The sequence below is a fragment of the Schistocerca americana genome, chromosome 8 (assembly GCF_021461395.2).
Source record: "Schistocerca americana isolate TAMUIC-IGC-003095 chromosome 8, iqSchAmer2.1, whole genome shotgun sequence".
NCBI classification, from domain to species: Eukaryota; Metazoa; Arthropoda; class Insecta; order Orthoptera; family Acrididae; genus Schistocerca; species Schistocerca americana.
The window spans coordinates 51,045,486-51,057,862 of NC_060126.1; the positions used below are offsets into that span (position 1 = coordinate 51,045,486).

A 12,377-nucleotide genomic window follows, 5' to 3' on the forward strand; every position below is an offset into this window, starting at 1 on the left:
TGATAAGGAGAAGGGACAGGATGATAGGACATCTGCTAAGACATGAGGGAATGACTTCCATGGTACTAGAGGGGCTGTAGAGGGCAAAAACTGTAGAGGAATACGTCAAGCAAATAATTGAGGATGTAGGTTGCAAGAGCTACTACTGATGACCAAAAAAAAAAAAAAAAAAAAAAGTTTGGTTTTAATTTATCTTGATAGTGTGTCATTTTATGCCTCCCCAATACTGTAACAGTGCTTGTTCTCTGTGAAATGTGCCATACAGTAACTTGAAATATAACTAAATATATCAAATGGAGTGAAAGTAGCAAAGAGAACAGAAATAGGGGAAAAACATTTTAAGAAGAAATATTTCATACCAGTTATCTGTGCATGTAACAGATTCCACAGATGACAGCAGTTGTGTTGAGCACACCTACATGTAGTGTAAGACATGTCTGCTCAAATATTAACTGTCTATTTTCCAGATGTGAAATGTGAACTCAACAGAAGGAGCTAGCTCCTTTAACACTGAATGACTGAAAGAAGATGCCAACATTCAGCCATAAAATTAATCTCTGAATGGTGGACAGCCGTGTGAAATAAAGTGACATCATAGACCATTGAACTTTCATTGAGAGCTCCCAGTTTGAACAGAGACATTTATATGAACTTCTGATTCCACAGCAAAATAAGGAGGTCTGAGATGGACAAACCATGAAATGAGAAGATGATCGAATGTTTACTAAAGTGAACAGACATGGCAGGGACATGGAAAGACAGAGGCCACTCAGAAAGATCAGTGAAAGCATGGAAAGTTTCCTCTTTCTTTCTTGTGTGTGAAACTGTCCCTACTTTCACATTGTTCTAGAGGTTTTCTCTGTATTCTTATGGGTATCTTCCTCTTAATGATGAAAATATAGCTTTTATATAAAACAAGTTTAACTGTTAAGTCAATGTTCTTAAGTGCACAGAAGTTCTTTGTCACTGCAGATGAATATCATGTACACAATTCCCTTATGTGACAATTTTACTTCCATTTTTTTTCCTCATGTAGCAATTCCATGGAGCATGGGATATGAAATATGCTATGAAATTTATAGTAAATCGAACAAGATGAATGAAGCTGTTCAAGAAACTGACAATGAGTGCCATAAATTTATTTTGTGTAGTATACCATCAAATGATTGTGCACCTTCTGAAGATGGATATGGATGAAAGTATCCAAAACCAGCAGTGGAAGATAAAACCAAATAAGATTAGCTTCCACAATTCCTCTAAAATAGACATGTTGCTTAGGCAATTAATTGTCTAAAAGATTAATTTCTCAGTTTTGTAATTATATTTCTAGCTCCACTGTCATACTAGGTGGTAACATACCTACAAATACATATAGTGGATTTCTTATAACCACAAAGACTGGAGTAATACTCACATTCTAGCAGATGAATCAGTATCAGGAGTCACACAAAGTGCATGAGGAGTGGAACCAGTGACTGCCAGCCCAAGCTGGGGAGGAACAACAAACCGCACTGGTGCAGTCAGTGGGTAGAATCCTCGGTGGAGGAGTGGAGTCACAGCTGCATTACAGTAGGGATCCACAGAGAACATTGCTGGGTTTGTAGTGGTGTGCGCAAATGAAAACATTTCAGGTCGCAGTGTTGGCAGGACTGCTCCAGGACCACTGAGTGGTCGACACAGCTGGCGTGTCTCTTCACTTCCATCACTGTTTGTAAAGGAAAAGAAAAACAGAATTAATGTCTAATGCATAACCACTTTCAGTAAGTATCTAATTTGCATAATACAGAAACACAGTTCCACTACTGTACTAAAAAAATCTCACATCATTAATTCTACGGCTGGTAACATGTCATTTGTCAGCAGCAGGTCTGTGATCATAATGGAAACATGCGGAATAAAATTTCTACATTTCAACTCTCATACATTTTATTAAATTTTTATTTTTATTTTTATTTTGTTGACATATGCCTATGACACAATATGAAATAACACACAATAATGTCACATTTGCAAGTATCAGAGAATGCAAAAAATCGTATTTTGTTGATTTTTAATATGAATACAGTCAATAGTGACAACAGCAAAAAATTGGCTCTCACAGGGTGTGAGGGCAAGTTCAGTAAGTGCCAGTGGTTTGAAGATAGGTTTCATTGGTGGTATCATCATGCACCACAATCTGTTTGATGTTACTAATATGAAACTGACAGTGATTCATATGTTGTCTTGAACTTGGCAGCTGTTTCAGTAAATCACACTAAATGGTTTGGCAAGAGCACAGTATCATTCAGTGATCTCTTTTTGAATAAGGAAATGTGTGACAAGATAAAAGTGAAACTGGCTGCTGTCTATGATGAAGTTGCATCAATGACAAAAATTTGTGGATGCCAGGCAGATGTGGTTGCCAAAGAAATCATTTAAGTAGTCCAGTACAAAATTGTCATGGATCATTTCACAACAGTGTGCAAAGTATAGGTAGTAGAGGCATAGATATCTTAATGGACATGGAAATTAACATTTCACATGATACTTTGGCAATGAAAACACATTGTCAGCCTGATGGTCATTGTGAGTTCTAGTGGCACATGACAAGTGTATTCAAATTTCTATTACAAAGCTGTGCTTGGAACAATTTAAGTGAGATCTGAAGTATTTTTCATGTTATCACCATTGGTGATGCCTGGATTCAATGTTACAACCCAGATGCCAAGGAACACATAACATACTGCATTACTGCTGGTGAATTTGCTTTAAAAGACAGCAAAGACTGTCCCATTGGTTAGAAAAGTGATGATAACTTTATTTGCAAAAGGCCTCAAACTCATGAATTCTTAGAAAAAAGAAAAACTATCTCTGGACATTACTACAGTCAATACTGGACAACATTGTCAAAAAACGGAAGCAGAGACAGTTCCATTTGGCAAAGAAGGAAGTTCTGTTTCATGACTTAGGTAAATCCAGTAAGAGGACTGAAATCACCTGTTAAGATGCTGAATGAGCATTCTGGCACCAAAACAGAAGACAACAGAAAAAAGGGAAAAATACTGAATTCACTCTTCCAAAATTATTTCACCATTTAAACTCTTAATAGAGTTCCTCCACTCAATAATCATATGAATGCCAAAATCACAATATAGAGATAAGTAGTTGTGGAATAGAAAATCAACCATAAGTGCTGAACAATGGAAAGACAACTATAGGGTATGAGATACATGTGAGGACCCACCAAGACTATGCAAAGGAACTTGCACTCCTTCTTGCAGTGTGTTTTAGACTCTAGGATTATGTTTTTGGAGAATGTAAATCTCCTCTATAAAAATCAACATGGGTTCCGCAAACAGAGTTTTTGAAAAACTTAGCTTGCTCTGTTCACACATGAGATACAAAATGCCATAGCCAACAGTGCCCAGATATACTTCTTGATGCTGGAAAGCATTTGATACATTTCTTGCATTATTGTTTCATGAATGAAATATGAACTTACCAAGTATTGGATCATATGTGTATGAATGGATACAGAAGTTTCTTGCAAATAGAACTCAATACATCATTATAACTGAACAAAATCGGAAAATGTAGAAGGATCATTCCATATCAAGTCAACCAGCTGTCCTAGAGAGACCAAATTTAATTTTGTTGAGAAAACCTTTTAACATAGCTGCAGGCACAACACAAAGGAAATTCTATAAAGTTTAAGCTGTAGGCACCAGAACTGTCAGCTTGGAAGTCACTCAGCCAATACGAGTATTAATCATCATGTTTGACAACACTGTGTAAGTTGACTAGTGTAGTGATAAATCTGCAGATTGGTATACCTACACAACTTTTGGTGCTGAATTCAAACATAACATCAACAATATCAGTGAGGTAGCACATTTTCATCAATTGCTGTTCAAAGTGACCAAAAACTATTTCCCACAGTGTTCCACCCCAGTTTCAACCATTAATATCTCCAGCCTAAAATATTTTACTTCTCCATTTTTTACCAAGGCTAGGTATACATATATGTATGAAAATATTAACTTTCAAGCTTGTTTAGTTATCAAGATATCTCAACCTGCACTGGGTGTCTTAAATTTTATTCTCAAATTTGACCAATTTTCAGGATCAATGATCTCAAAATGGTGGTAATCAATTTTTTCCTATCTAGTTCCACTACAAACTGCAAATTTTTATCTGGTAGGCACTGTTTTTGCTTGTTGGCATCTTTTGTTTAGGGCAGGGCTGGGCAAAGAGCAGACTGCGGGCCACATGTGCCCCACTAATAGTGTTTTTGACCTTGCAAGACAGTAAAAAAAAATAGCCTTGAATGAAGATTTTCAACCCATGCATGACTGAGGACTTCCACTAGCACAGGCACACCAATATGCATGAGTACTGCACAGTGTAGACACTGTTCGCACAAATGAAGTAGTGGGTGTTGGGAGTGACCCTAAAGGCATTTTCCATTTTACTTACTGACATGCAGTCAAATCATACTGTGGAAGACATTTCATGTTGTGACATTATTTGACTTTCACAAATCTTTGCTGAAAAATTTCTGTGTATCAAGAAGTTTGCCAGGAAAGTGTTCTGTATATTTGGGCCAACATATGTCTGTGAGCAAAGTTTTCTTGTTTGAAGAACAACAAGAGTAAATGTATGCCCCTAGATGCTCTTTGACAGACATTAACTTGCAGCCTTAATTTTGAAAACAATTGCAGAAAGGGGTGATAGCATACATTTGTCTCCCTAAATTGATTCTTAAATTAAATGTGCTTTCATCTATAGATAATATGTAATTAACACAATACATATATTTATTAAAACAACCACTACTTTATTCAATTTATATTTATTGATTTTTATAGTAAAATTCATACCATTTCTGAAATGCAATGCTAACTAATGAACACAATCATTTTAAAAGGTGTTGCCCTCCACTAACCTCCATTCCACAACAATTGTCCACCCCTGGTTTAAGGGGTAATATTCAAATATAAGAAACTTCGTTGCAGTAAGTGCATATTTGATGTAGATGGATGCATCAAAAACAATTTATTTTTAAGGCCATATAAACTGGAAATAAGCATTCTCTACATAGTGAGTAGCAGTCTATCCTTTCCATATTATTGTTATTCCATCCAGGACTTTCCGTTATTTAATACACAAGAGAATCAGGGATTACACAATAACTTAACAAAATCATAATGTTTTCTTCTATCTACACAAAATTAGAGAGTGACTTAGAAACACAAATGCAATAGAGTAATTATTTCTGCCAAACTTTGGTTTAAAATTATATTGTTCTTTTTGTTTGACATAAAGACTCTTCAGATTAAATGAAAGTTGGCTATGTACCGTGTTCTCGATGCCTCCCGGAATCCTTTAGCAAAAGGGTTACTTGCAATCTTCAGACGTGTGATCTGGAACAAACAAAAGCACAACTTTTTAGTAATGAAGATATGTGCACTGTATACCTTTCACATTACCGACAATAGTCATATTGACTAGGTTTGCAATAGGTATCCCAGATCTGAGACAGGTCTGCTACTGTATTACAGAAGAACTGTTAATATATAACATAGAAATGTGACATGTCTGAATGGGTGATACACATGATAATTCACAGCAACTGAATAATTGTGTGCATTTAGTCTCTCCAGAAATAAGCTCCAAGTTTATTGAAAAAGTATAGGAAAGGAGAAACTTTCTGGAGACATACAGTACCTCCCATCAGAAGTAAAAGTGTCATATGTAACTGAGGATGAGCATCTCTTTTGGGCAGAAAACATTGTCATCACATGCAGTGAGACCTTCACTTGCCTCTATATGCTCCATAAATTTCAGAATACATTTCCACAGGATGTGAAATACACACTTCTGCAATAATTCATTCTCCTGAACCTTCACTATTGCAATTTAATCAAATACAGCACCAGGAGAGGTAACTCTGGATGGTAGAAGTAACTATGGTTCCTTGTATATGTTACATCTGCAGCTTCCCTCTATTTGACACTGTCAGTACATCATACACTTAATCCCCTTCTTTCTCTTTGCTCTCATTACTTGTTTTCCATGACATACCTCCTCCATCAGTTCTCTCACACTCGTTGTTGTCACAGTCATCAGTTTAAATCTACCTGACTGCAATCAACCTGTGCTCTTCTACTTTTCACAAACTAATTCAAACTCTGCTCATTTTTATAGTTTCATCTAATTTTCACTGATTACATTATAGTTACTTCTAAGTCTTGTAGTCTACATTACATTTAAATCTTTTTACATCTGTGTTATTGTGTGAATATAATGAAAATAAATTGATGAACCAAAAAATTATAAATACTGCCCATTGTAAGACTGAGTGCTGCATGGTGTGCTACCTACTGAGAACCTGCGAATCCTTGACACCCGGACTTGCTGCCGTACAGCATTCCAATGGTGGACCAATGCTAACAGGGACATCACATTGTTTTGGTTCATCAGTGAATAACTGCGCATCAGGGAACATTTGTAAATGCTCCTGCTAACTCTGACAGATTGGCATTGTCACTAGTTTCTTTATTCAGTGTGCGAACTGTGTCAGTGGATGTACAGAAGGCTGGACATAGTGAACGTAACATTTTTTCCTCGGACACTGCTATCATCTTTCTTTTTCTTGTTATTTTACACTCACAACAAATGGGGTCTATGCAGTACTGTACAGCTCAATGTTAACTTGTTGACAGTGCCAGGACCTGTGTATGGTGGTTGATCAAATTTAAATTTATGATTTTCACCATCAATTCTTGCTGCTATTACTTCCAGAGTAACAAATACTGTACAGCATGTATGTACTGGATGAACCAGAGATTGAGACTGAAGAGGGCTGGATAAATGAGTTTCCACTGTACCTCCTGGTCAAGCATGTCACAGCAACCTTGGCTGCAACTTCATTAATTCATTCATCATGTTACATATACCCCAACAAGAGGGGGTGTGGATTAAATCTACATAACCTATACAGGGTGCTGCAAGACTATTTGCTCAAATTAATACAGGAAGTACAGAATGTCAAAACAAATATATTTAGTTACAGTATAGATGATCCATGACAGCAGTTTCTGATGCTATGGAAGATTTTCACCGTTAGCATGGTAATTACAGCAGAGGCATTCACAGGAATTGCTCGAATGTTGGACCACTGCCCTGTATGCACGCAGTACATCTTAGGACCCTCGACTGTCGTGTCTGTTTGAAAATTCCTGGTATGTCCGCAATGGTATCAACAGTGGCAGCAACTCTTATGACAAGGTCTCCTTATGTTTCCATAATGGTTTCATACGCCAGCTGATTCATATGCCTGAGAGGAAGAAGTCCAGACAAGTGGGATCAAGTGATCTGGGTGGCCAGGTCAGTGCCACCTTGGCCGATCCATTGATTGCCGAAGGCGGTTCTCAGACGATTCTCACAGCAATCATGAAATCAGCTGGTGCCTCATCATGCTGGAAATACATCCTTTGCCCAACACTGGGAGTTACAGCTTTCAGCAGTTCTGGCAACACAGTCCACAAAGATGTGATACCTCAGTCTGTTGAGGCGGAGTGTAAAAATGTATGATCCAATCAACTTATCACCGCTTTTGTCAAAAGATGTTGATGTCTGTGAATGAATTGGCATATTTACAAGCAGACCTTACAGCCTACCATACATACACAGACCAGTTTTGGATGTCAATTTACATTTCAAGACAGTGACACCAACAGGTCACATCAGCACAAATAACAATATTTAAATATGTCTGCTTGTGTCTGTATATGTGTGGATGGATATGTGTGTGTGTGTGCGCGAGTGTATACCCATCCTTTTTTCCCCCTAAGGTAAGTCTTTCCCCTCCCGGGATTGGAATGACTCCTTACCCTCTCCCTTAAAACCCACATCCTTTCGTCTTTCCCTCTCCTTCCTTCTTTCCTGATGAGGCAACAGTTTGTTGCGAAAGCTTGAATTTTGTGTGTATGTATGTGTCTGTTTGTGTTTCTATCGACCTGCCAGCGCTTTCGTATGGTAAGTCACATCATCTTTGTTTTTAAATATATTTTTCCCGCATATATATACAGTCCTGGAAATGGAAAAAAGAACACATTGACACCGGTGTGTCAGACCCACCATACTTGCTCCGGACACTGCGAGAGGGCTGTACAAGCAATGATCACACGCACGGCACAGCGGACACACCACGAACCGCGGTGTTGGCCGTTGAATGGCACTAGCTGCGCAGCATTTGTGCACCGCCGCCGTCAGTGTCAGCCAGTTTGCCGTGGCATACGGAGCTCCATCACAGTCTTTAACACTGGTAGCATGCCGCGACAGCGTGGACGTGAACCGTATGTGCAGTTGACGGACTTTGAGCGAGGGCATATAGTGGGCATGCGGGAGGCCGGGTGGACGTACCGCCGAATTGCTCAACACGTGGGGCGTGAGGTCTCCACAGTACATGGATGTTGTCGCCAGTGGTCGGCGGAAGGTGCACGTGCCCGTCGACCTGGGACCGGACCGCAGCGACGCACGGATGCACGCCAAGACCGTAGGATCCTACGCAGTGCCGTAGGGGACCGCACCGCCACTTCCCAGCAAATTAGGGACACTGTTGCTCCTGGGGTATCGGCGAGGACCATTCGCAACCGTCTCCAAGAAGCTGGGCTATGGTCCCGCACACCGTTAGGCCGTCTTCTGCTCACGCCCCAACATCGTGCAGCCCGCCTCCAGTGGTGTCGCGACAGGCGTGAATGGAGGGACGAATGGAGACGTGTCGTCTTCAGCGATGAGAGTCGCTTCTGCCTTGGTGCCAATGATGGTCGTATGCGTGTTTGGCGCCGTGCAGGTGAGCGCCACAATCAGGACTGCATACGACCGAGGCACACAGGGCCAACACCCGGCATCATGGTGTGGGGAGCGATCTCCTACACTGGCCGTACACCACTGGTGATCGTCGAGGGGACACTAAATAGTGCACGGTACATCCAAACCACCATCGAACCCATCGTTCTACCATTCCTAGACCGGCAAGGGAACTTGCTGTTCCAACAGGACAATGCACATCCGCATGTATCCCGTGCCACCCAACGTGCTCTAGAAGGTGTAAGTCAACTACCCTGGCCAGCAAGATCTCCGGATGTGTCCCCCATTGCGCATGTTTGGGACTGGATGAAGCGTCGTCTCACGCGGTCTGCACGTCCAGCACGAACGCTGGTCCAACTGAGGCGCCAGGTGGAAATGGCATGGCAAGCCGTTCCACAGGACTACATCCAGCATCTCTACGATCGTCTCCATGGGAGAATAGCAGCCTGCATTGCTGCGAAAGGTGGATATACACTGTACTAGTGCCGACATTGTGCATGCTCTGTTGCCTGTGTCTATGTGCCTGTGGTTCTGTCAGTGTGATCATGTGATGTATCTGACCCCAGGAATGTGTCAATAAAGTTTCCCCTTCCTGGGACAATGAATTCACGGTGTTCTTATTTCAATTTCCAGGAGTGTATTTTAGACACACAATCAACCACAAACATACACACAAAATTCAAGCTTTCGCAACAAACGGTTGCTTCATCAGGAAAGAGGGAAGGAGAGGGAAAGACAAAAGGATGTGGGTTTTAAGGGAGAGGGTAAGGAGTCATTCCAATCCCGGGAGCGAAAAGACTTACCTTAGGGGGGAAAAAGGACAGGTATACACTTGCACACGCACACATATCCATCCGCACATACACAGACACAAGCAGACATTTTGGTGCTTGTGTCTGTGTATGTGCGGAAGGATATGTGTGTGTGTGTGTGTGTGTGTGTGTGTGTGTGTGTGTGTGTGTGCGAGTGTATACCTGTCCTTTTTTCCCCCTAAGGTAAATCTTTCCGCTCCTGGGATTGGAATGACTCCTTACCCTCTCCCTTAAAACCCACATCCTTTCGTCTTTCCCTCTCTTTCCCTCTCTCCTGATGAAGCAACTGTTGGTTGTGAAAGTTTGAATTTTGTGTGTATGTTTGTGTTTGTTTGTGTGTCTATCAACCTGCCAGTGCTTTCGTTTGGTAAGTCACATCATCTTTGCGTTTAGATATATTTTTCCCACGTGGAATCTTTCCCTCTGTTGTATATATATAATGTCTGCTTGTGTCTGTGTATGTGCGGATGGATATGTGTGTGTGTGCGAGTGTATACCTGTCCTTTTTTCCCCCTAAGGTAAGGCTTTCCACTCCCGGGATTGGAATGACTCCTTACCCTCTCCCTTAAAACCCACATCCCTTCGTCTTTCCCTCTCCTTCCCTCTTTCCTGATGAAGCAACAGTTTGTTGCGAAAGCTTGAATTTCGTATGTATGTTTGTGTGTCTATCGACCTGCCAGCACTTTCGTTTGGTAAGTCACATCATCTGTGTTTTTAGACACACACACACACACACACACACACACACACACACACACACACACACACACACACACACATATATATATATATATATATATATATGTATATATATATATATATACCTTTCCAGCAAACCTCAACCTCCTCTCATTGCACACAAACCCAGTCTCTCCCATCTACTCAACCTCCCACTTCCAGCTTCACTCCCTCCAAAACCTCAAAATTCCAATCAACACAATCTGGAACCACAACACTCTAATTCAGTAGTTAACCTTTCCTCCAAACCTCTCTCCCAATCCGAAACCTCCGTCCTATCCAAAGGCCTCACCTTCAGCCCCACTCCCAGATTCAACCAAACAGCTCTCGTCAAAGATTTACTGTCCTACACTCGTACTCTCTGCTGGAAGTATCACTCTGCCACGAAGAAAAATGATCCTAATCCTACTCCTAATGATCCAACTCCCCAAGACACTATCCAAATTGAACCCTGCCTGGAACAGTTCCGTCCTCCGTCACAGCGGGACCCACCTCCTCTTCCTCAAAATCACCCTCTCCAAACCTTCCAGGAATTTCTGACTTCCAGCCTTGCTCTCAATCCTTCTTAAAAAACATTAATCCTACTCCCAACATCACCACTGCTGAAGCCCAGGCTATCCGTGATCTGAGGGCTGGCCGGTCCATCGTCATTCTTCTGGCGTACAAGGGTTCCACGACCGTGGTACTTGATCGTCGGAAGTATGTGGCTGAGGGACTGCGTCAGCTTTCAGACAACACCACATACAAAGTTTGCCAAGGTAATCCCATTCTTGATGTCCAGGCGGAGCTTCAAGCAATCCTCAGAACCTTAGGCTCCCTACAAAACCTTTCACCTGACTCCATCAACCTCCTGACCCCACCGACACCCCGCACCCCTACCTTCTACCTTCTTCCTAAAATTCACAAACCCAATCATCCCGGACGCCCCATTGTAGCTGGTTACCAAGCCCCCACAGAACGTATCTCTGCCTACGTAGATCAACACCTTCAACCCATTACAGGCAGTCTCCCATCCTTCATCAAAGACACCAACCACTTTCTTGAACGCCTGGAATCCTTACCCAATCCGTTACCCCCGGAAACCATCCTTGTAACCATTGATGACACTTCCTTATAAACAAATATCCTGCACGTCCGGGGCCTTGCTGTGATGGAGCACTTCCTTTCACGCCGATCACCTGCCACCCTACCTAAAACCTCTTTCCTCATTACCTTAGCCAGCTTCATCCTGACCCACAACTTCTTCACTTTTGAAGGCCAGACATACCAACAATTAAAGGGAACAGCCATGGGTACCAGGATGGCCCCCTCGTACGCCAACCTATTCATGGGTCGCTTAGATGAAGCCTTCTTGGTTACCCAAGCCTGCTAACCCAAAGTTTGGTACAGATTTATTGATGACATCTTCATGATCTGGACTCACAGTGAGGAAGAACTCCAGATTTTCCTCTCCAACCTCAGCTCCTTTGGTTCCATCAGATTCACCTGGTCCTACTCCAAATCCCATGCCACTTTCCTTGATGTTGACCTCCACCTGTCCAATGGCCAGCTTCACACGTCCGTCCACATCAAACCCACCAACAAGCAACAGTACCTCCATTATGACAGCTGCCACCCATTCCACATCAAACAGTCCCTTCCCTACAGCCTAGGTCTTCGTGGCAAACGAATCTGCTCCAGTCCAGAATCCCTGAACCATTACACCAACAACCTGACAACAGCTTTCGCATCCCGCAACTACCCTTCTGACCTGGTACAGAAGCAAATAACCAGAGCCACTTCCTCATCCCCTCAAATCCAGAATCCCCCACAGAAGAACCACAAAAGTGCCCCACTTGTGACAGGATACTTTCCGGGACCGGACCAGACTCTGAATGTGGCTCTCCAGGAGTGATACGACTTCCTCAAATCCTGCCCTGAAATGAGATCCATCCTTCATGAAATCCTCCCCACTCCACCAAGAGTGTCTTTCCG

General features: G+C 41.9%; 1 protein-coding gene across 1 annotated transcript in view; it reads right to left on the reverse strand.

The window, feature by feature from the left end:
* LOC124545519 (T-box transcription factor TBX18-like) overlaps window positions 1-12,377 on the reverse strand; it is a 239,975-nt gene that overhangs the window by 27,340 nt on the left and 200,258 nt on the right. The window contains exons 6-7 of the mRNA XM_047124466.1: window positions 5,338-5,402; window positions 1,415-1,705 (exon numbers count right to left, since the gene is read on the reverse strand). Coding sequence (XP_046980422.1) covers window positions 1,415-1,705; window positions 5,338-5,402 — 356 coding nt within the window. The remainder of the gene's footprint in view (window positions 1-1,414; window positions 1,706-5,337; window positions 5,403-12,377) is intronic.